Source organism: Eurosta solidaginis, chromosome 4, assembly GCF_040869045.1.
Source record: "Eurosta solidaginis isolate ZX-2024a chromosome 4, ASM4086904v1, whole genome shotgun sequence".
Classification (NCBI taxonomy): Eukaryota; Metazoa; Arthropoda; class Insecta; order Diptera; family Tephritidae; genus Eurosta; species Eurosta solidaginis.
The window spans coordinates 139,886,427-139,912,468 of NC_090322.1; the positions used below are offsets into that span (position 1 = coordinate 139,886,427).

General features: G+C 35.2%; 1 protein-coding gene across 8 annotated transcripts in view; it reads right to left on the bottom strand.

Moving 5' to 3' along the window:
• The window catches only part of LOC137250396 (potassium voltage-gated channel protein Shaker), a 685,128-nt gene that overhangs the window by 30,043 nt on the left and 629,043 nt on the right, over positions 1-26,042 (bottom strand). For 6 of the 8 annotated variants that reach the window (XM_067783116.1, XM_067783110.1, XM_067783115.1 and 3 more), the window contains 3 exons: positions 20,734-20,863; positions 9,012-9,202; positions 1,915-2,286 (listed from right to left, as the gene is read on the bottom strand). In XM_067783116.1, the coding sequence (XP_067639217.1) occupies positions 1,922-2,286; positions 9,012-9,202; positions 20,734-20,863 (686 nt within the window). In that variant the 3' untranslated portion in view covers positions 1,915-1,921. Of the gene's footprint in view, positions 1-1,914; positions 2,287-9,011; positions 9,203-20,733; positions 20,864-26,042 lie in introns of those variants that run through there. The other 2 variants (XM_067783111.1, XM_067783118.1) reach the window with 2 other exon arrangements.

The following is a 26,042-nucleotide window of genomic DNA, read 5'->3' on the forward strand; positions in this document are numbered from 1 at the left end:
TTCTATTCTTCCAGCTTATGTAATATCCCTGTAGTTCTGCAGATCTGCCACTTGGCAGGGGCAAGTCCATTGTATACCCTTTTAACATTGACATGTCATTGGAGATGACGTCCTGGCATACGTAGCAGACAAAATACCTTGAGAAGTATCACGCCCTTTGCCTTACATCAAGGGCGTCCAGCCACACACTGCAGACTTTGTGGTATAGTTTTTCTCAAAATTCCACACATTCAAGCTATATGATTGAGGCTTGATAATAGGTATGAAAAAAGGCCATGAGAAAGTGCTTAGCAAATTAGGCATCTTCACATTGTTACATCAACAGGGATTAAATAATCTAGAAAAGAGTAAATAAATGCCATTGTCACCTATATATTAATATAGGCAAATATAGATTTATCCATCTAGGTCCTTTGATGTTTCCAACTTAGATCTTGCTTATGCTACAGATAGAGGAGTATCGCATATAATTTCATAGATTGTTATGAAATATTCGTACCTGGAATTTTTCATTATATCTTAATATAAATCCATTTTTTGATTAAGTACGTGACTTGTAAATTATGAAACGAACTTTAAGTTAGTATGTGAAATGGAATGTAACTGATTCGGAATCTAGCTGCTCTCCTAATTCTTGTATCCGGAACTAGTTTACACCCGTGATGCTCAGTGTTGTAAACGCTTACGAATTGTTCGCTTTTATGACATGAGCTCTTGATATACATATACATATTTTCTTCTTTTTCATATTTAGCTAAGCGAATTTTGTGTTTAGTTGTGCCATTCAAGTAATAATTCAATTATAAACTGAATAAAATTTTCTGTTTTATCACTGATCCCGTTGTTTTGTCAGTTAGGGGCTTCGACGTTTCCACTAAGGTTGTAAAATATGCGGTTATAACAGGACTGTACAAATATTTTCATTCCTTTCGAAAGTTTAAAATTGCAAAATTTTGTAGAGGCACAAATCAATTTTGTAATAAAAATTTTGGGCTTACGGCGAGGACTTTTTTGATACCCTGAGCTAAATATTTTGGTATTCTTTTCTTAAGTTGGTCGTCTGAAATGCCATCAAATATAAGTAATCCGTGAAAACACCGTTATTCTTTTATACTTTAAGGATATACAAAATTGTATGCTCCTAACGACTCACTACAAAATAATTTTTCAAAAAACTCCTGCCAATTCCTGTACTGCAAAAATGGGTATTAGCAAAGTTCAAGCACATTTTGTTCTTAGGGACTGAAGTCGCCCATTCATCTGGGGTTTTCAAATTGAAACTTACTTGAGAAAGTGGAGACAATTTTATGAAAATTAACACGTACCTTTTTGACGTTTGTAGCTAAAAAAGTTTTTTGTCATTTTTTTTTTCTAAATATGAATGCCCTTCGCTAAAGAACGTAAAAATTTGTGGCGGCGAAATGTGTTAGAAAATTTTAAAATATTTTCGTGAATAGACTTAGAGAGGAAGGGCGAGGTTACAACTGAGAAATACCAGTTAAAGGAAGATTGGACCAAACCACAAATGACTGGCGTATCAACAAAAACTGTCCAAAAATGACTTCAAGGCCATGAGTATGTTTTAGGATGTTGTGCTCTACGGATGTGTGCAAATGTAGAATTGTTACCGTTTTTAGAAAGTTTAATTAAAAAAACAAAAAGTTGTAAGTAACAAGACGATTTCTGCGAAATAATGGAGAATGTTTATATGTATGTATGTAAGTAGTTATGCTATGTCAAAAGTCACATAAATTAGAATAGTTAGCGAATGATATATATGCAGATACACAGGAAAAGTTTTTAGGGTAAGTTTACAAATTTACAGTAAAAATACAATTGGGGTTTTCAATATATAAACTAGACATTAACATCATAAAACAAAACGTAACTGCACAATTAATTTAACGCACTTACCCAGTAGTCAAACATCGGTTTCGATACTAACTGCTAGGGCATTGTTATGTCTTAGCGTTGTTGTTGTGGTGGTTAGGCTATTACCGCCAGTAACGCTTGTAGCCGATTGCTTATAACCATTTTCCTGTTGTTGCTGCAGATGCGGCGCTTGTTGTTGTTGTTGCTGCTGTTGTGTCTGTTGAGGCGACACTTGCTGCAATGATGATTGCTGCTGCTGCTTTTCGATCGATTGCTGTTGTGCTCCTAAAAATGGAGCGATCGCACGACGAGGATGCATTTCGCTTAATCCCGGCGTTGATTCAACACCATCATCCAAATCCATCATATCCGATGAGGATTCAGATAACGATGATTTCTTTAAATGTTGACCTACTTGTGAATGTACGTTTAAGGGGAATTTATGTTAGGTAAGTATAATGAGCAGGGGAGGGAGGAACAAATAAAAGGGGCGTATGGACATGTTAAGGATGAGAATAAGATGGGTAATGGTTTAGGTGCATCCAGGGGAAGGATATAATGGTGTATGGTTTGGTTATCAGTTGGTTGAAGTTAGTAGTTGTTAAGAGAGAGAAGGAAATGTGTTGAAAATTAACCAGATAATTTCGCTAGTAATGCTTGATAATGATATATAGGTACGTTTTCGATTTTGTATAGTAATGGATATATTTAAACTATATTCAGGTATTGCATTTAATCAACATTAGTAACCAGTGTTTTTTAGTCTTATGGCGTTTTATTTTCTGACATAATTTCACTCTATTTACTCTTCTTAGCTCTCTTGTAAGTTTGTGTATTCCTTCCATAAAATCATTCCCACTGAATAATAAAAACCACTGAAGGGAAATCAGTAACTACACGTTTTACAACAGTATTTCAGAAAAACTCAAATGTGCTTCAGAAAAGCTGCTATGTATTTCAGAAAAACTTAAATGTATTTCATAAAATCCCAAGTGTATTCCATAAAAGTTCAGAAGAAGAAATTATTAGAAATACTTTTGGGTTTCTCTGAAATATATTGTCACGGATATTAGCATCCCTAAGCTATACCATCACTAAGGCGATGCTAAGCGATGTTCACGTCAATAATCAAATCATGTATACACATATATAAGGCAGCCGAGAGATGTCACACACAGATGCATTTACTTATACGCCTATGTGTGTGCGAGAGACTGTAAACTACAAACTCACATACATCTGAGAGACGCTGAAAAGTAGAAATATGTAAACAAGTAGAAACTATATGAGAACTATAAACACTCGAAATATTTGGTAAGTTCTGGAAATAGAAGAGCCTAGATGTATGCAGCGTAAACTATAAAAGCGGCACAAGCGAGTAAAATGTAATTCAGTTTGATTTGAATTGTCAAGCAGTTACGAGTAAGACGATATCTAGCGAGCAATACCAGTATTATTTTGATTAGTGGAGTTTCATTTGAGCTATCAGTTTGGTTATTAAGCTATTCGTTGCACAGTTTGAGTGTTATTGTGAAGCATTTTAATAAAGGCCATTTTTCCATTATTCAATATTGGAGTTATTTATTCAACAGTTTAGCGATACGAACCTAGCAAAAGGGGCAAATAAGAGGATTTGCAAGAAATTCGTTACAATTGGTGTCAGAAGAGGAATTGTTGAATAAATTCCGGAGGACAACAAGGACATGGCAAAGTTCAGTGAATTGAAGATCCAGCAACTAAAGAAGGAGTTGGAGAGCCGTGGATTGAATACAAGCGGCGTTAAACTTGAACTTCAGGCACGGCTACGAGAGGCAATGGAAGCGGAAGGAATTGATGTGGAAGAGTATGACTTTCATCTTGATGGCGAGGAAGTAACAAAAATTGAAGAGAAAAACGAAACATCGCCGACGGTTACCAGCACAGACTTGAACATGATATTGGCTGCAATATCTGCACAAACATCGACTGTAGCATCAATGTCGTCACAAATGTCATCACAACTGGAAGAGCAGAAGACATATATGGCATCACAACTGGAAGAACAAAAAACGTATATGTCATCTCAACTGGAAGAACAGAAAACGTATATGTCATCTCAACTGGAATCGCAGGAGAACCGTATAACATCGAAGATTGAAGCACAAGAGGCACGAATATCCGAAATGTCGGCACAAATATCAGCGCAGATCTCTGCTCAACTGGAAGAGCAAGAAGGACGTATTTCCTCGAGGTTGGAGGTGCAAGATACAAAAATTTTACAGTTTGAAGAAAAAATCGAGGCCGAGGTGGATGCTTTGAGAGGACGTATCGAGCAGTTGCAACTAAATCGCCCAGCAGTTTCAACGAGTAATCCAAAAGTAAAAACACCTTCCTTTGACGGTTCTGTTCCTTTTCAGGTCTTTAAGCTACAGTTTGAGAAGACCGCAGCAGTGAACCAATGGAATGCTGAAGATAAAGTTGCAGCTCTGTTCGTGGCACTGAAAGGGCCTGCCGCGGAAATCTTACAGACTATCCCAGAGTATGAGCGGAACCACTACGAAACATTGATGAGCGCTTTAGAGAGACGTTACGGAAGCGAGCATAGGAAACAGATATTCCAAATTGAGTTGCAAAACCGCTACCAAAAAGCAAATGAGACATTGCAGGAGTTTGCTTCAGATATTGAAAGATTGGCTCATCTTGCAAATGCAGACGCACCCGTGGAATACGCTGAAAGGGTAAAAATCCAGAGTTTCATAAATGGCATACGAGATGTGGAAACGAAGCGGGCTACATATGCGAACCCAAAACTGACATTTGCTGAAACGGTATCACATGCATTGACTCAGGAAACTGCCTCCCTATTAAGTAAACCAGCATATAAGGCTCATCGTGTGGAAGTAGAAAGGCCAGAGTGGGTAGACACAATTTTGGAAGCACTGAACGGATCTCAACAGAAGAATGCCAGAGTTATTAAATGTTTCAAATGCGGCAACCCAGGTCACATTGCACGTCATTGCGATCTTGGTCCTAATAGTTCCAACAATGTGGGTGGCCGTAAACGCAAAGCTGGCGGAAATGAGCAAGAGCGTGTCGAATGTAAAGAACGAAAACTTGCACCGGCTATTGAATGTCCCGTGATATCTGTGTTGCAAATTGGAAGGAAATCAAGCAGTCTTACCGTCAGAGGGAACGTGGATGGTAAAGAACGTGTACTGACTGTAGATACGGGGGCATCTCATTCCTTGATTCGATCTGATTTGGTCTACAGGAGAGTAAAGTCATTACCTGGAGCAAGGTTGCGTACGGTAACAGGCGAATATAATCAAGTCCAAGGCGAAGTGGTATGTGAGGTATTAATTGGAAAAGTAATGGTTCTACACAAATTCGTTGTGGCGGAGATCGTTGATGAAGTCATATTGGGAGTGGACTTCTTGGTTGACCATGACGTCAGGATCGATATGCGGAGAAAAATTATGCGCTATAAGAACCAGGACATACCACTTAACTTTAGTTTGGAAAAAGGGTTCAGCAGTAATCGGGTACTGGTGGAGAAGACTTGACGAAGGCCACGAAATTCAAAGGTAAAGGTTGATGGAACAAATGGGCCAAACAAATCAAAACCGAAGGTACCTGTGAGAGAAACACTGGCATTAAAAAGCCCTAACGGACGTACTGAAACGAAGAAAGAATGCAAGGGTGGTTTCAAGCCAAGGCACACTACTGTTGTGAAGCGTCGGAACGATACTGATTATGCAAAGGAAATCCGTCCAGCGCAAGCTCTGCGAAGTAGTTCTTCATTGGTCAAGCAACAGAGTGCGAGGGAACGATCCAGGATAATGAGTAGTAAGATGAAACACAGGTACGACAAGGAAAATAATTCGAAAGGTTTCTTGGCGGGAGATTTGGTACTGTTATACAACCCTCACCGGCGGAAAGGTGTTCCATCCAAATTTCGGTGCAGTTGGGAAGGCCCGTACAAGGTTGTGAAGAAGATCAGTGATACCATATACCGCATACAAAGCATTGAGAAACCACGGAGTAGAAGAGTGGTACATTTGGCGATGCTAGCAGCGTTTAGATCGAGAGATTTGTCTGATCGGGACGATCAGACTTAGGTGGAGGGCAGTGTCACGGATATTAGCATCCCTAAGCTATACCATCACTAAGGCGATGCTAAGCGATGTTCACGTCAATAATCAAATCATGTATACACATATATAAGGCAGCCGAGAGATGTCACACACAGATGCATTTACTTATACGCCTATGTGTGTGCGAGAGACTGTAAACTACAAACTCACATACATCTGAGAGACGCTGAAAAGTAGAAATATGTAAACAAGTAGAAACTATATGAGAACTATAAACACTCGAAATAGTTGGTAAGTTCTGGAAATAGAAGAACCTAGATGTATGCAGCGTAAACTATAAAAGCGGCACAAGCGAGTAAAATGTAATTCAGTTTGATTTGAATTGTCAAGCAGTTACGAGTAAGACGATATCTAGCGAGCAATACCAGTATTATTTTGATTAGTGGAGTTTCATTTGAGCTATCAGTTTGGTTATTAAGCTATTCGTTGCACAGTTTGAGTGTTATTGTGAAGCATTTTAATAAAGGCCATTTTTCCATTATTCAATATTGGAGTTATTTATTCAACAGTTTAGCGATACGAACCTAGCAAAAGGGGCAAATAAGAGGATTTGCAAGAAATTCGTTACAATATTTATTTTTATTCTGAATTTCATTTGATTTTTTCTAAATATAATTTGTAATAATCTCAATTTCATTTGTGTATTTCTGAAATATATTTATGCTTTTCTAAAATACAATTATGGTTTTCTGAAATACACTTGAGCTCTTCTGAAATACATTTAAGTTTTTCTGAAATACTATTGGAATAGTTGTAGTGATACAATTTTCAGGTTTGGAACTAAACTTAAGTGCCAAATAAGTACTAGTTCGTTAGTAGCTAGATTTTCTCCAGTTCTAAAAGCGGCGTTTGGATTTTTATATTTCGTATTTAACATATATTTTATAAACTGCTATCAGCTGTGACGAGATTCGACTATAAGTACGCCTTTTTTTCCCACATTCTCTCGCCAATTCGGAGCTATCGAAAAAGGGGATAATATCGCGTAATAGTTTCGGTACTGTTCGGAGCCAACGAAATAGTACAAAGAAAAAAACTAGATCTAAACTGTAAATTTGTACACTAGTTCGGAACCATTGAAAGAGGGTCAATGAACAACTACATATTTCTAAAGTAAAATTTGTTATTTAGTTGAGAACTAACGAAAAGGTAAGGCAGCGGTGACGATTTATAAGGCCTAGGACATCGCAATGGTAAATTCGCCAGTTAAGAGCATGTAGAGGAGATGATTGATGGTGAACTATTAGTGGTTCGGAGCGCAAGGAGACCGAATATCAAAGTCAGAATCTAAGAGTGCAAAATGAAGGTAACATTAAAGTAAACGTCATTAGATTCTAGTTCGAAGTAAATTCAAATTAATAAAAAATTAACAAAAACATTTTTTAAATTATAATAGTTCAGAAATGATCAATTGGCGGGTTAATGACATATGTAAACTAGCGACAACTCATAAAGCTCCGCTACAACGAGAGTTATAGGGGAATATATTAAAAGTCCTCAGTACGATATAATCTCCTCACGTTTAGGAGTTAGGCGGGTTTCTTCACATGCTGTGGTGTACACAAAAATATATTTAGTAATTGACTTATCTAGACCCAGAATAGATAGGTATCGACGAGATCAACCATAACCACGTCCACTTTTTCGATGATATAATTCGTTACCAAAGGCCGATATGTATAGTGATGAAGCTTGATAAGTGGGTATGCTTTATGACGAAAAATTTGGAAAATGGAAGTGGCACTAATGTCATAGATTGAGCGAAAATTTGCCAATCCTTAGGAAATTCGGTATAAGAAAAGTTTTTACGACAAAAATTGCTTCTTGTAAAATGGGCGAAGTCGGTTGGAAGGCACGCTGCTTCTTATAACCCTGCCTTACATTTTTCCTTCAATCCGTCCGTTAACACGATGAGCAAAAATTGAGATATCTTCACCAATTTTAGAAGATAGGCTTATTTGAACTCAGAACATATTTGTACTAAAAATGGTCAAAAGCCCATACTTTTTCGATATCGAAAGAAAAATTTAAATGGCTTTGGCCCGCTTCTTTTAATTAATCTCTTATAAAAACTTTTAATATCAGCGACCACCACTGTTGCCGAAACCTTGAATGGTAACTTTCTGCGCGCATGAAACTATTTGAAGACAATTCTGAAATAGGGATTTAGAGAAAAAAGTTGATTTGACAGCTCTGAGCAATTGATTTTTCAGTTAACAATATTGTATGCAAACAAAAGGGAGATAAAGATTCTTCTTTCACTTAAAGCCTAGAGGCAGAGTAATTTCCGCCAACTATATGGGAGCCCATCAGGCCAATCAAGCATTTGTAGAGCCATTTTGGTAAATATTTTTTTTATAATCATCTGTATTTAATTAGCGAGACATGATTATATTGCTTTATACAATTGTTTTTGTTACTGCTATTACAGAAAAATTGAAAAGTTTACAAACGGCGATGGTTACTAGGACATGTTTCTGTATTTCACTTCTTCAGCAGCTAGCATTTCGAAATTTCCAATATTCATACTTCGTACTAGTTAAAGGTAAGATGCCTTTAACCACTCAGCCATATGAATGCCCCGCTGCTCCCTTTGCAATTGGTCTCTAAGTATTGCCTTTTTGTTGCTATTCCTTTTTATTCACCATTTAGGTATATAATAATTCTGTATATTATTTAATCCTAATTGTGTGGAATGTTTTAGGTGCATTTTGAAAGCTTGTTAATATTTTTTTTGGATTTTTATAGTATTTGCTTTAACTACAAATACTTCCGTTGTTACTATTATATCAGTATTATCATCTCTATTTTATTAGCGATTATTTATAAAAGTTATAAAAAAATTTTAAACTACCATCTTAAAAAAAAAAAGATACTCCACAGCGTCTTAAACACTTGGTTACTAACGTTGAAATATTGCGTTGTTTTATCTTGTAGAGTTCATGATTGCTTTCCATAAATGCAAAATTAACTAAATAAGTTGACATTTGATCAAAATTTACTTACCTAATGTACCTGGTAAATATGGACAACTTGTAACGTGATTAAAGTTTTGGCTCTGCATCTCCTCTTGATCCGTTTCGCGGTGATAGAAGTAATTGAAATTACTAACGATAACTGGTACCGGGAGAGCAATTGTCAAGACACCAGCAATGGCACATAGTGATCCCACGATTTTACCCCAAACACCAACGGGTCTGTTGTTTCAAGTTATAAATGCAATCATTTTTTTATTTTCATTTTTTTTCATTTTTTTCGCAGTGGTTGAGTTGCATTTTCATACGTTTACGTGATCATTCATTCATTCATTCAGATATGATTTACGTGCGATAAATAACGATTTTAGTTGATTCGATTCGTTTTTCAATTAGATTTTATATTCGATTCGATTTTTTTGTTTTTTTTTTAATTTAGATTTTTATTCATTAATTTGATTTGATTGGTATTAAATTTTTGAATTGGCATTTGGATGAAGTACGATGTGTAACGAACGAGAACGAACGATAATAAAATGAAAATACAAATATATGAAAATATAAAGTAAAATTCTGAAACTGCTTCAATTTTTTTTTTATTAATTACGTATAAATAGAAAATTATTTATAACATTTTATGAAATATTTTTTAGGTGACGTAAAAAAATACGTAAAACATACAAAGTTATAATGTTTAAATACAAATAACGAAATGTACTACGTTAAGAAGAGCTTTACAAACAAAATAAAAATAAAAATTGTACAAGGGACAGAAATGCTGAAAACAGTTTGTATAGGTAGTATAAAAAGAGATAGTATATTCGTTATTATGGTATATATGTTTGCTTATTTATTTGGTACCAGCACGAATGAAGAGTGTGAATATGCGCGTAAAATGTTACAGTAGACTGGTGGGTGGAAAAGTGAAAGTGACGGCATGTGTGAAATATTTTCGAAGAAAAATTGTGCATGCATGTTTTATGATTGGTGAGATAAGAGAATAATACTTTGATCACATATATTTCAGTGCAATATATTTAAAGAGAACGTTTATGGTTACGATATTACAATTTTATGCATATCTGAATATGCAAATTGTTCTAAGTGCGGTTTTCTCAATGTTCGTTTAAACATCTTACCACAACCTATCTAACATAACGTCGCAGTACCGATAAGTTTGAACGCGCTTTTAGAGAATGTTCCTTAGTGCTTCAGTGTAGAACAAATAGCTTTTTCAATAAGTTTTTTTTATTTCGATCAATTAAAAACTCTCTTAACAGATAACACCGACTTAGAGAAAGGGGTAGTAGCTAAATTTTTTATGTGATAAACGATCTGTAGTTATCTCTGGCACACTCAACTACCCAGTACAACTTGTAGCATGAATTAGAAAAGAAAATGTATGTGCTCAGGTAAATAATATAAATATAGTTAAAACAAGTAAGGAAAGCTAAGTTCGGGTGTAGCCGACCATTACATACTCAGCTGAGAGCTTTGGAGACAAAATAAGGGAAAACCACCATGTAGGTAAATGAACCTGGAATGTGTTTGTATGACATGGGTATCAAATGGAAGGTATTAAAGGGTATTTTAAAAGGGAGAGGGCCATAGTTCTATAGGTGGACGCCATTTCGGGATATCACCATAACGGTGGACCAGGGGTGACTCTAGAATGTGTTTGTTGTTGTTGTTGTTGTCCTAATAGCCGCGACCGATCACAAATTGTCATCAATATCCTCTAACGGGAGTCCAAGGAAACTTGCGTTTCAATAGGGGTGGACCATAAGGAAAGGGGTGTTAGAGGCTCTGGTTCCACATTACAATTAAAGAGATGGTTGGTGTCATGTGGGGACACATTGCAAGCGGGGCATACATTTTGTATGTCGGGGTTGATTCTGGATAGGTAAGAGTTTAACCTGTTACAGTATCCAGAACGAAGTTGAGCAAGAGTGACACGCGTTTCCCTGCGGAGTATGCGTTCCTCTTCCGCGAGTTTTGGATACTTTTCTTTAAGTACTGGATTCACCGGGCAATTCCCGGCATAAAGGTCCGACGCCTGTTTATGGAGTTCACCAAGGACCTGCTTGTGTTTTTTCACTTCATACGGCTGGGTTCTCAGGTGCCGTATTTCCTCAAAATGCTTACGGAGATGACACCTTAAGCCCCTAGGCGGTGCTGGTTCATCAATCAGATGTCTGTTGGGATGCCCAGGTTTCTGGGTATTCAAAAGGAACTGTTTGGTCAGCATCTCATTTCTCTCCCTGATGGGGAGCATTCTCGCCTCATTATGCAGATGGTGTTCTGGGGACATAAGAAGACAGCCCGTGGCGATTCTGAGAGCAGTATTTTGGCAAGCCTGTAGTTTCTTCCAGTGGGTAATTTTTAGGCTTGGCGACCATATGGGTGACGCGTAGCACGTAATCGGCTGGCTAATTGCTTTGTATGTAGTCATGAGCGTTTCTTTATCTTTCTCCCAGGTACTACCAGCGAGGGAGAATGTGTTTGTATGATATGGGTATCATATGAAAGGTGTTAGTGAGCATTTTAAAAGGGAGTGGGCCTTAGTTTTATAGCTGGACGCCTTTTCCAGATATCGCCATAATGGTGGACCAGAGGTGACTCTGGAATGCGTTTGTACGATATGGGTATCAAATGAAAGGTGTTAGTGAGTATTTTAAAAGGGAGTGGGTCTTAGTTCTATAGGTGGACGCCTTTTCCAGATATCGCCATGAAGGTGGACCAGGGGTGACTCTATAATGTGTTTGTACGATATGGGTATCAAATTAAAGGTGTTAATGGGTATTTTAAAAGGGAGTGGGATTTAGTTCTATAGGTGGACGCCTTTTCGAAATATCGCTATAAAGGTGGACCAGGGGTGACTCTAGAATGTGTTTGTATGATATGGGTATCAAACTAATGGTGTTAATGATTATTTAAAACGGAGTGGGCCTTAGTTCTATAGGTGGACGCCTTTTCGAGATACCGCCATAATGGTGGACCAGGGATGACTCTATAATGTGTTTGTACGATATGGGTATCAAATTGAAGGTATTAATGAGGGGTTTAAAAGGGAGTGGCCCTTAGTTGTATATGTGAAGGCGTTTTCGAGATATCGACCAAAATGTGGACCAGGGTGACCCAGAACATCATCTGTCGGGTGCCGCTAATTTATTTATATATGTAATACCACGAACAGTATTTATGCGAAAATTCGAAGGGCTTTTAATTTAGCCCTGCACAAATTTTTCATTTTCTTCTACTTAATATGGAAGGTGTCACAACCATTTTACAAAGTTTTTTCTAAAGTTATATTTTGCGTCAATAAACCAATCCAATTACCATGTTGTGTCCTTTTTTTCGTATTTGGTATAGAATTATGGCATTTTTTTCATTTTTCGTAATTGTCGATATCGAAAAAGTGTTCATATTCGGATTTCAGCCATTTTTTATACCAAGATAAAGTGAGTTCAGATAAGTACGTGAACTAAGTTTAGTAAAGATATATCAATTTTTGCTCAAGTTATCGTGTTAACGGCCGAGCGGGAGGACAGACGGTCGAATGTGTATAAAAACTGGGCGTGGCTTCAACCGATTTCGCCGGATTTCACAGAAAGGGTTATCGTAATATAATCTATGCCCCTACCAAATTTCACAAGGATTGGTAAATTTTTGTTCTACTTGAGGCATTAAAAGTATTCTAGACAAATTAAATGAAAAAGGGCGGAGCCACGCCCATTTTGAAATTTTCTCTTATTTTCGTATATTGTTGCTCCATATCATTACTGTAGTTGAATGTTGACATAATTTACTTATATACTGTAAAGATATTAAATTTTTTGTTAAAATTTGACTTAAAAAAATTTTTTTTATAAAGTGGGCGTGTTCTTAATCCGATTTTGCTAATTTTTATTGAGCACATATATAGTAATAGTAGTAACGTTCCTGCCAAATTTCATCATGATATCATCAACGACTGCCAAATTACAGCTTGCAAAACTTTTACCTTCTTTTAAAAGTGGGCGGTGCGACGCCCATTGTCCAAAATTTTACAAATTTTCTATTCTGCGTCATAAGGTTAACCCACCTACCAAGTTTCATCGCTTTACCCGTCTTTCGTAATGAATTATCGCATTTTTTCGATTTTTCGAAATTTCCGATATCGAAAAAGTGGGCGTGGTTATAGTCCGATATCGTTCATTTTAAATAGCGATCTGATATGAGTGCCCAGAAACCTACATACCATATTTCATGAAGATACCTCAAAATTTACTCAATTTATCGTGTTAGCGGACAGACGGGCGGACGGACGGACATGGCTCCATCAAATTCTTTTTCAGTACTGATGATTTTGATATATGGAAGTCTATATCTATCTCGATTCCTTTATACCTGTACAACCAACCGTTATCCAATCAAAGGTAATATACTCTGTGTGCAAAGCACGCTGAGTATAAAAAAACGAAAAACAAGCAAATATGCTGCCGTTTTGGGATCTACAATCCACATAGATATTTGATGTTGATAGCACCGTAGCACAGATGATCGCGAGTTATTTTACCACTGCCGCGAGTCTTCAACAATTGCCGCTAGATGGGTCTAACTCTCCTTTGCGTGCCTTGCCTAGAGTGTTACAAACAAGCATATATACAAGTGAAGGTAATATAAGCGTGTTTGAAAGATGATTTGATAAGAAGTATTATATAGAAATATCGAGAATGTTTGGTTTTTTAAAGATGCAAGGAACCGTTTTGTATTAAGTCGACGGGATTGGAGGTTTACCAAGCTAGCCTGGTTGCGACAGTGGTAACATTTTCTAACTTGGCCAAAAGAAAATGTTAGGGTCTCTAATCACGTTGTTATTTACTGGATATTAAATGTAGGTATATCTTTGGGAATAATTTGCGGTATTATCCGATATTAATTATATTTCATATGTTTGGAACTAAAGCGTAGTCTTTTTTGAATATTTATTCCAATAATTGGGCACTGCCGTGGTATGGTGATAGCATTCTCCGCCTTCAACACCGAGGATCCTGTATCGGACGCCCCGTGAAAAGCATCATGGAGATTTTAGAAACAAGTTTATTCAATTAGAAGACAGCTTTTCTGTCATGAAAACTTCTCAGTGAAAACTCATCTGCCTTGCAGATGCCGTTCGGAGTCGGCATAAAACATGTAGGTCCCGTTCCGCAAATTTGTGCGACAAATTAAAAGGAGCACGTAAAAATTGGAAGAGAAGCTCAGCCTAAAATCTCTTCGGAGGTTATCGGGCCTTACATATATTTATTTGTTTTATTCCAAAAAGTTAAGAGAATACCGCACAGAGGGAAAAGCTTTGTTATAATATTTAAACGATAGCCATTTCTAAATCGTTTTAGTAATTTATTCTGATAAGCTTGTTCGGTCTAAGGTGCGCTTGTGCTTTGGCTAGTGTTTTCAATCTCGTTTTGATAAAGTCTTAGGTGTATAATACAGACATATATGTGGATAGCACGAGAAATAAAACTACTTAATGCTTTGTTCAAGTGTCTTGCAAGACAGAGGATCAGAGTTCGCACCAAGCTTCAATCAATAAAGAAGCTTCAGACTATTTCTTTTCACCTGAAAAAATGATGCAGTAGTTAAATAAAAAAATTTAGTTTTTAGTGCTTGATTTAACAGGTATTCGGTAAAATTGATAATATTATAGTTAATTCAACCGAGTTTTGTGTCAAGAGAACAAATTTGTTTAGTAATTTCAATAAAAAGAAACTGATATCAAATTAACAATATTCTGTTAAAATGACAGAGTCTCAATCAATCTAATAGAGCTGTCAATACTGAGCAAATGCATTAGCCAATTTTAAAGAGAAACTTACAACCACGGCGCTCATCACTTTGTTCTTATAACTATGGGGTGCCACAGAAATCTCTGTCATATCAACAGCCATCACTTTTATACTTATTTATTTATTTATTTATTTATGTCAAAGAAAATTTGTTATTTTAACATTTTTCATTGGGTATCAGTAATAAGTGATTCTTAAGTTAACAAAGTTCTCGCGTACGTATGATGAACTTTTTTTTTTTGTTTATTTGACTGTTGGAACGGCCAACTCTGAGTTAACAACTTGTGCGAAGTTGATTCAACAGCAATTTGCAATGAATAAAAATTTACCGAAATTTCAGTTGAATATATTCATAATTCGGTTGATTTTACCAGCAATGTAAAACAGTACAATGACGTATTTATTACGAATATTTATATATATACATACTACATCAAAAACGGATTATTATTAAAACATGGATAGTATCGTCAGTGATTAATTGGCTCTAAACGGCTAAAGCGATTTTGGCAGTTTCATAACAAGTCACGCCACTGTTCGGCTGTAACTGACTCCAATTGGGAGCACCAAGGGATGCCAAGTCTTCTTCTACTTGCCTCTCCCAAATCAGTGCGTTCACTCTCACCCTTACTCTGCTTTCAAAGTGCAATTTCTGAAATACTTTCTTAGCCAGGGCGTCTTCGCCCATTCGCACAACTTGACCTAGCTAGTGAAGACATTGCACTATCTTCATACATATATGTGTAAAGCTCATACAGCTCATACAGCTCATCATCATACTTCCTTCGATACTCTCCGTCGGCATTACGAACAGGGCCATACATCTTCCGGAGAGCTTTTCTCTCGAACACCACAAGAGCCATCTTATCTTCTCTCGACGCCGTTCATGATTTCAAGCCATTATACATTAGGGCAGGTATGAGCAATGTCTAGTAGAGCGTGATTTTTGTTCGTCGAGAAAGGACTTTACTTATCAATAGTCTACCCGGTCTAAAGCATGTTCAAAAATTCAAAGAGATTGTCGTGTTGCATACGCAATAAGGGCACATTTGTGCTATTGATTGCAGACTTCTGTTCTAAAGTAGCACTGGATGGTAAGAGTTATTCTCCGTTTGATTTTTAAGTTGATACTGCTTTCGCTGTTAATATATGAATAGCACATCAATATTTATTGATGGGACAAAAATATCAATTTTCACTTGATGTATTATTCATAGTTGTTGATTATCTAGCCAAAAAGATCGAAATTATTTTATGGTCTATGGTAAAGATGGGATTACGATTGAAGAAGCATACAAATTATCGAAGCTTATGTAAATGTTTTTTATAATGAGATATACATATTTATTTGTATATATGTACATATATAATTTCCATTGAGAATGTTCATTGTACATACATTTATTTGATCATAAGTATCAAGGCGAATCCATACAAGGTGATGGCAAAGCTAATTCAATCCATTTCGCCGAGCAGAAGAATGTCAAGTCAAAAACAATTTGCATTGATTTCGATTAACTGAAATATTGCTGAGACAAGGCTTTATATGAAAAATATCAAGAAGAAGCAATCAGCTGATGGGATAACAACACCTCGTACTGAAATCGCCTTGATATTTGCATATGTACATAGAAACATTTACAAAATGAAAAAAATTTGCGCCTTTTTTTAAATAAAAAAAGTTAAATAAAGCAAAAAACGAAAAAAAAAATTAATTAATTTGAATTCAAATCTGGCAAATTTTGCTATATTTTTCCTTTAACCATAACAAATCACCAAAAAATTAAAAGCATGCCCTCATGCAATTTGTATATTAGTTTTGCCTTTAAATGCATTCGAAAGTGTTAGTAGTTAGTAGTAAGGATGTTGAGTAATGAGCGATTTGAAAATTTGTTTTCATTCTAAGGTTGTCAAGTTATCGATCTGTACATATCTATGTTGCTGAATTAATATTGAAGATGTTATAGAAACCTGAAGAACTAACTCGGAACTTTTATAGAAAAGCAAAAAGGTTTTGATATGAGTCTCTCTAAACTTTTAAAATCGTGTTACAAGGAAAATATATTGTTGAACAAAGATTTTATATCAAACAAAAACAAAACTGCTTACGGGGCATTGTTACATAATATATTTCAGAAAAATACTTAAGCATTTTTTGATTTTTTTGCTTACACTACTGCATTAAAAATGACTTACCCAAAACTAAGGTAGGACTATAGCGCAAGCGATTTCGGTGAGAAAACCATAAGTACACAAATTTCAAGAAACATAATTTTTTTGGTAAGAAAATGGCCTTAAATCGTCATTTGTTTTTATTTTCCGGAATCTTTTTCTGACCTTCGCGAATAACTTCAAAACTAAAGGGAAAGTCCTTACTTTTGCAACGTGCCAAATTTTTTATACGATCAAAATGTGATGAACGAAAATCGGCTTGTCCGATGAATATGTGGCAAAGTATTGAAACGCAATTATAGATCACCCTGTATAAATATTTATGTATGTGTAGGAACGGCTACACATGAAAGACATTGGTCGTCCAGTTGCGTAGATGTGTGAATCGATTGTTGTACCGTTGGCTTTGAATGTGCGCCAAGCGGCAGACAACACAATTGAAAGCATCATGCAATGCTAATTTTCCACATTTTTCCACCGAAATCGATTTATTTGTTGCTGGGAGAGTTCTTGCGTTAGCATCATTGCTATAGTGCATTCTAACAATCAATGGCTTTTATTTAACCCAACTCAGTTGAGTTGGAATACTCAATCGGACCAGGAAAGTTTAAAATATTAGAGTATACTAAACTATCAAGAATTTATAAAGTCGTTTAGTTTTATGGTACACACATATGTAGACGGACCACAAAACTAGATCAATTTGATTCAAAATATGAATATCTGAACCTGAAGGGCAGATGTAGTACTGGGTTCGAATACCACCATATTAAAATCAAAGATTATACATATTTAGAGATTGCATTTGTCTATCCTCTTGGCTCTATAAAGCAGCAATCTTTAGCCTTGTTTGAGCAATAGCGTCGTGAAGATTCAAATACTTAGTATCTGATGTGTTGCAGAATCAAAAGAGACTGCTACACCTTGTGTTTGGCTCGTGCATTCACGCTCTTGAGTCTTCTATGAACTGAAAGGACTTCTGCCATCATCATCGAATTGATTTGGTTTGTGCTTTCTAGCATTTTGTTTTGATAACGGTGTGACACACTTTTGAACTCAGCTCTGCTGCTCTCTCCCTTTCAGCTGCTGTCTCTCTGGTCAAACTATTTACTTGCTGGATTCTCACTATCTCTTTGATGGCAGAAGCCTTATTGTTACATTTTGAGGAAAATTGTTGTTGTTGAATACCTATTCCTGAAGCAAATATACGGGTATTCCGAGAACGAATGGTATAGGCAGAAATCGTGGTAAAAATAAAGCGAGAGAAGAAAACTGGGCTGGTGAGGGTAATAGGATTGAGAGGCTGTAGTAGAGGTCAAGGTAGTGAAGTAAAATAGATATAGAGTAGTCGCAAGAAAGAGTAAGAGGGCGGAGGAAAATGGATCCAGAAATAAATAAAAATTTAACTATTTCCAGGATTCAGGTAGAACCTTGTATGTAAGTCATGTTAGTAGACCTATTTCAAAAGGCAACTGACTTTTAAACGTAAGTTAGTTGTTTACTTTTGTAAGTTGATGCGAACCACTTGGGTAAATTACATAACGCTGATGCAGATGAAATACTATGCACACCTGCCTTATTTGAGATTAAAAAGTTCATATGTATGTAGGTACGTAGGAAATTAAATGTGTTAGGGATGGACGATATATCGAAAGAACTCGATCTTTTTTGCTTTTCTAGCATGAGATAATTCACCGTTAGTTTTTTTCAAGTAAAAAAAAAGTTGTTCTAATCGGGGTCGCCCTACGGAAGTGATTTGTCAAACACAGTGTATTTCTGACGCTAACAGCTTCTCAGTAAAAATCTATCTGACCTGCAGATGCCGCTCGGAGTCGGCATAAAACATGAAAGTCCCGTCCCACCAATTTGTAGGGAAAATAAGATGAGCACGACGTAAATTGGAAGAAAATCTTGGCCTAAACCTCCTCGGTGGTAAATCGCTCCAAGTATTTATCTTTTTTCGTTATTTTGTCAAAGCTACTGAAAGATCACAGCAAATTTCAGTGCCAGCTTGAAATGACTGTGGCGTCATGTTATTTTTGTTCGCAATCCCTTCTTCTAATCATATCAATCACGGACTGAAACAAAGCTGTCGTCACAGGAACAATTTGCTGCTATGAGCCATTGAGCAAGTTACTTAACACTTGATATCCCACTTATAGACCTAAAAATGCGGATAGGCAAATGTTTTTGCGAACAGTCGATATCCACTGTCAAATCTGTTGCTACAAGCCACAACAGTCAAAGTCATATTGGAATCGTTACCAGAAATCCGGAAAATGAGACGAGCTGGAATAGTTGTTTTTTTTTTTTGTTTTGTTTCATTGATATTTAAAGTAAAGTTATAAAAAGGAAGAAATTTGCTACCTTAAATATAGTGGAAGGACTATTAAACATCACTTGTTGATGCGGCATCGTGCGCTTTTTCGCTCCGTATGCAACCTACACATTTTACAGTCCACTATGCTGCATCAAAAATCTTATGTGTCAGGCCTGTTATGTTATATAAAAGTAAATGCGACGGCTAGAAGTGTGGGCCGGGTATTTGGATCAGATATTCGTTCTATCATTGTTCAGTCACAGTCACGAATAAAAACCCTTATGACTGCGAGGACACTATTATAGTCGTTGTTATTCAAACTAGGCAAAATCATTTAGTTAATAGGTAGTTTTTATGAAAACACTTCAATAAGAATTAGTAAAGAACGATTTGCGTCAAAGTGAGGAACATAAATGCGACTTCAAGAAGTCGAATCAGATCGGTCCTGCTTGAAAACTTCAAGGAAACCTTTGATAATTTGAAATAGCTGTCAAATTCTGCGTCTGTGGTGACACCGATTTAAGAAAAAAGTTCAATTTCTAAATCACCGTTAATTTTGTATTATAATACATAAAGTCCATCCCTAGCATGTATGTTAAGATATGAAAAAGGTATACATATAGGTATATATGTTGAATGGACAGCAAGTGCAATTGAAGGAAATAATGAAAGAAGATTTATGCAAATTTTGAATGTGAAAATGATTTTTGATGCAATTGGGTGAGTGCTATTTGATGTATGAGTATGCATGCATGAATTTGTTTGTTTGTTGATTCCATGTCAATGGAGGCGAAATGCATGAAAATGTCTAGATATGTATGTACATTTGTCTTTATGCAAAATGCTGATAAATGCTTTTTTTGTTTGAAATTTAATCTGTTAAAAAGATGCAAGTGAAATGCAAAGAAAATGTCGTATGATCAGATTGAATATAAATGTATATATGTACATACTATGTTAATCATATATGAAATTGTAAAGTGATTTATGTTTTTTCTTTTCTTTTCGTGAAACATTAAATTTATTTGAAATATGTATTATATGCTCGAAATTTCGCAAAAAAAAAATTGAAAACGAGAACAAATAACAAATTAAGCACACCATTGAAGTGATGATCGAAACAAGAATGAAATAAAGCGATAGAGTACAGTTACAAATATTAAAAAAAAAACAAAATCGTTTAAAAATATTTTGTTTGAAATTTAAAAAACGTAATAATTTTCTTTTTTATTTGGTCACATATGACTTTTAAATACTGCTTTATCGCTTTAGTTCAATGCTTTAGCTAAACAAAACTTGCATTAAAAAATTTATTTTTATTTTTTTCAAATCTATGTATATGTGAATACTCAGCAAATGAATTTATGCGCAAAACTTTAATATTAACTTTAAATAGTAAATGAAAATATTTATTATTAGTAGATTTTGCATACGTCATGTCACCATATCCCACGGTTGTCATGGTAACGACAGCCCACCAAAATGCATCGGGTATGGACTTGAAGAAGGAATTTTCGCTTCCAGCTTCCGCAAAATAAACCGCCGATGAGAAGAGTACAACGCCTAGAATCAAATAAATCTGTTGGTCTTTTTGCTTCGATTTTTACAAAAAAAATAAAAATATAAGAGTAAGATGATATTAACGAGGATTTTATGATAGGGGAATTGGGGTATAAAGCGGGTTTATAAGGATAAATGGCATTCATGGTGAATAAAAAAGATTTAAGTACTGTAGGGAAATAAAAAGATTAAAGTTTAGGGATTGATAGAAAACAATGCGAGGTTTGGATGATAGAGGTTAACAAAATTGTATTTTTTTTTAAACCGTTTATGTATGTACTTATGAAAATTCGTTGGGATATTTGTTTAAATGGTGGGCATTTTTTTATTTTTGAGGAAGCGGGTACTGTGGGTCTTTTTTCTATTGGTAGTGTTCGTGGTTTACTGTTAGTGACGCTGCTAGTTTTTGGTGTTGAAAGTTTTTAGTATTGTTCATTAGTTTATATATAGTATATAAGTATTTACGGGAATTGGTTTTAACGTTGATTTTATTTTTTTCTTTTTCAGGTTTTTGTGTACTTCTTTCACAAATTGTTGTGAAATAATTTTTTCCTCCGAAAGTGGGAAGATTTATTAATTCATCTTGAGTGTAAAAAAATAGAAGTATTGAATTTATTTAAATTTAGTTTGAACTCTATTTGTTTTAGACACATTTCATTAAACTACTAAACTACCCAAGCAGAATGTACTAGAGCTCACGATTGCTTCTCGAACAAAAGCCTAAATTTCGGGACTCCAACAATCGAGTGCTCGGCTTCTCGCAAGATTCTCTATACTGGTGAAGGTCGCGACCCTCTCAACATTCAATTTAGCCGCTGAATTTGGCAGTATTATATGCACTGCGTTTTATTACTTGTGGTTTAATTCGCTTGTGCTTCAGAAGAAATCGTAAGCTCTATATAATACTGCCAATGCAGCGTTTAAATTGAATGTCGAGAGGATCGATAGCCTTAAGAGTATTTCGAGTTTCGAGAATCTCTGGAGAAGCTGGAACTTGCTAGAACAAGTTCGAAATCGTAGGCTCTAGAATGCACTATAAACGAAAATAAAATAAAATAAAATAAAATAAAATAAAATAAATAAATTATAAATTTTTTTATTAGTTAAATAATAAAGTTTTAAGTTTAAGTTTTACAGGTAATATTTAAACACACTAACAGCGTTTTTTTTTTGAAATAAACTGTTGCCTAAGTAAATGGTGAAGCCTTAATAGAGCTGCTCCTACCCCAGAAAATTTTCAACATTTATAGTGCATACAAAGAACATTTCAACTCACCATATTCACTCATATTACCATATTATATGTGGAATTTAAGAGCGAATTGAGAGTTTCACAGAGTTGCACTGCCACACCGCCATTTTATACATGGTAAAAGTGTAACCCTTTTGCGTTGCGAGCAGGCAACAATTTTCACAAAGGAACGAAATACCCCGTAAAGGCGTTGCCTGTTTTTTTAGAATAGAACAACAACCCTTGCGCGGCAAACAAAAAGCGTAACACTTTAGCCAGAAAAGAAAACGGTATAAGAAAACACAATATTGGGTTACTTGAAGTTTGGCTGAAGAGCATATACGACGAATATGAGGCCATATGAATTTTCATCGATTCAACACCGAGTACTGAGTTTTTGCCATTTCAATAAAGAAAGTAGGAAAAATTTAGCTGGTTTTTTATTTTAGTTTTGACACCTTCGTTGACCCCTTTACCTTGCACTGCCCGTATTATATACTGATTTAATTTGAATAAAAACTTTTTCAAAATTGCATGTGCTCTAGCGTATTACTTAAACATTTTAAAATGTGCCCCTGGGTTCGAATACTCACTTGGTGGGGATTGAAGCAAACCGTTTTTACAGCACCCCTAAATCAGCGAAACTAGGTATTTTTCCTTATTTCTTTGATCATTGATTTCAATGAATGTTACTATTGCAAAGGTGTTCAATCAGGACACAACTTGTCCGGAAAAGTCATTAATCTATCCGGCCACGTACGGCTTTTATGGAAGTTTCTCCTAAACCGGCACCCTTTTTCGAGTTACAAATAAAAATAACAATTTAGAATAAAGTAAGAATATGTATATTCCTATATATGTCGTTCTTTAATTACAGCCTATTTGGTATTCCTCACATTGCAAAAATGAAAATCGAAAATTAGATACAGAAAACAGAGAAAAGCCAAATTTCGCTGCTTTACAGGGTGCCGAATTTTTTTTTTTTTGAGCTCATGATAAGATAAGTGTTCTAAACAGGGAACCAATTTTCAACTTTTTTAAGCCATACATCGTGATATGCTTATATTTTTTTTGTAGAAATATGGTGACACTTTTGTTGAAAATTTTCAGCTTTAAAAAGTCAAGAATCCTAAAATAACAACTGAGGTTTTAATAAAATTGGTTTTACAAATAAAAAAAGGAAAACAAAATTAAAAATAAGCAACGAAAAGGTAAACAGAGTGGAGACATTATGCCATTATGAGTAAACACACGAAACGTCACAATTTTTATAATAAATCCAGTAAGGTAATATATTTTACAAAATCTTAATGCGTAACGAGAAACAAAGAAAGCTGAATATAATAATGGTGTTTACATGTGGGCGACTAACGAAACAGTCAAGATACAACGGCCCATAGTTATAGACGCCCGAAAGAAGGCGTTGTAGCTAAATTATATATTAAACTCAGAGATATTGTTTCTATATCAGTCAATTAAATTGTATTTAGTTATTTATATACAGGGTTAACGAATCTAATAAAAACCAGTTACCATAAAAAGCCACTTAGACAAGAACACCCTGTATCCGCTGATATTCATTTATACTTTACATTATGCAAGCAAAACGAAGTTTTGTATGATTTTTAATAATCGGGGATTGCCCATATTGCTTTTTTTTTTTAAATGTATGAAAACATTTATTTGAAGCAATTTTTTAATTTTATAATTTATTTAATGATTTGGGAAAAATTTAAACAACGTGACATCAGGACGGACAAGGCGACAGCTCTTTCGATTATACCTTGTTTTGTTTATAGAAAAGAAAGCTAGTCCTTGAAGTAAATCGGTTTTTAGATAAGCATGTGCTTTCAAGAGCATAAATCTTAAATATACATATTTCATATAGCTTAAGCTGCAATCACTTCTCTTAACACTTGAAATGATTTTTTAGAGTTGCTTTAATTTGTATTAGATAAAAATTGGATGGGTTTTGTCTTAAAATCGTATTTTATTCTTTCAAATATTATTCGAATTTAGCTATGCGTAGGAATGCATATACATATTTACAGTTAGGTTATTTTAAATATTATTCGAATTTAGCTATGCGTAGGAATGCATATACATATTTACAGTTAGGTTATTTTAGGCCGCGAAAACAGGGTAACACAGATGCACACAAATTATACATTTATTCAGTTAATCATTTACAATTTTTACAAAAGTATTATTATTATAAAATTATTGATATATAAATAAGGTGGGCCGTGAAGTTAAAGCTACAGTACAAATAAGGATTTCATTACATCAAATAAGCGACAGAAACTTTTACAACTAAGAATATTTAATTTAATTTTGTGTTTAATATATTACTAATAATTTTCAAGGACAGTACTCTAGACAAAAAAACGTCGAAAACGCAGCGGAAAAAGTTTCCATAAACACAGATATTATGTCAATGAATTCCGATTTTTAAATTTTAATAATAGCCATTGTTAATAGTTTTTCAGAAACTCCGTCCATTTGGCAAACACTATATGCCTTAAAACGCCTGTGCTACTTGCTGCTTCTAGATCGAATAGCTGTGCCACTCCTAATATCTGCAGTCTTAGCTTGGCGAGCGTTTCCTCCTCCAACCTACATTTCCTAGATTTGCTATCACAGACCAGGACTTATTAAAAAGTGTGCAGTAAGAACACCCATTACGAGCTTCCTGTCCTTATGATAAAACCGCCAGTGTTTATACTGCTTTGGTTACGGATACTACTAAAACACTGCAATGATCTGGCAGCTTTTAGTTTATTTCTGAATCAGCATAGTATACGGCAGACCCTACCTTTCCATTAATTTGTTGGAAACATCGCTGTACATGTTATCGCCTCGTTTGCCAATTGAGCGCCATTGCGCCAACCTTCGAACTCTAGTGTGGCTCTAAGAGCCACATCCAAATGCAGGTACGGAATTAAGTAGTCTCTTTGTACAGTGTTTGATGACGCTATACTACTATTTTGCAGCTGTTAACGCTATGTTTTTGCCACCGAGTCTACATCGGGTTTTCATCTACGTATCATGTATTTAAATTGTAGCTCAATGGGAAGCCTTCTAAAAGTTGATTGCAAGTTTTTTCGGATCTAGAAACCAGTTTTAAATTTCTGGCCTATAGCTAACCGGGGAGTCAATTTAAAAACTGATACGTAAACTCAAAATCTCGTATGAATTTTCTAATTATCTCGGCATATTTTCTCCTTTTGTTACATTTTCACAGTGTTCTGTACTAAATATAATGTTTCAAGTTTTTATCTCTATCTCTGCATTATATAGAAGCATTTTTCATCCTAAGTATGACAATCCAATAGGTCCCTAAACTGAGTTCAAAGTTTCAGGTCTATGCATTCTATGAAATGACATAATAAAGAAACAAACTATACAACTTGTAAAGGTTGGTAAAATTAACAGACCCAATAATGAGCAGTCTAAACGTTGTTGACATTCTGTCCTTGAAAATTATTAAATAATTTTTTTTATTAAATTAAAAATTGATGCATATTAAGCTCTAGTTCTATACCTCATATCACCATATCCCACCGTGGTCATGGTAACCACAGCCCACCAAAATGCATCTGGTATAGATTTGAAGAAGGATAATTCGGCACCAGCTTCCGCAAAATACACCGCTGATGAGAATAGCACAATACCTACATTTGGTAGAGGGCAATTCATGTGGAAATTTTCGAAATTAATGTAATATAATAGTAATTTGTTAGAAAGAAAGTTAACGCATAATGGGTGGGGGGTTGCAGCTATCAAATATTGTGATATTGTTCAATTTTAACAAGAAAACAATGGTAACATATACATAATTCAATTTAAATTCTGCTTGGAATGAAAAAATATTAGAGTTTAATGAATGTGATTTTTATTACGAGTTAAAATTATTATATTAAGGCCTACTTGCAGCACGGCAAGCTAAGT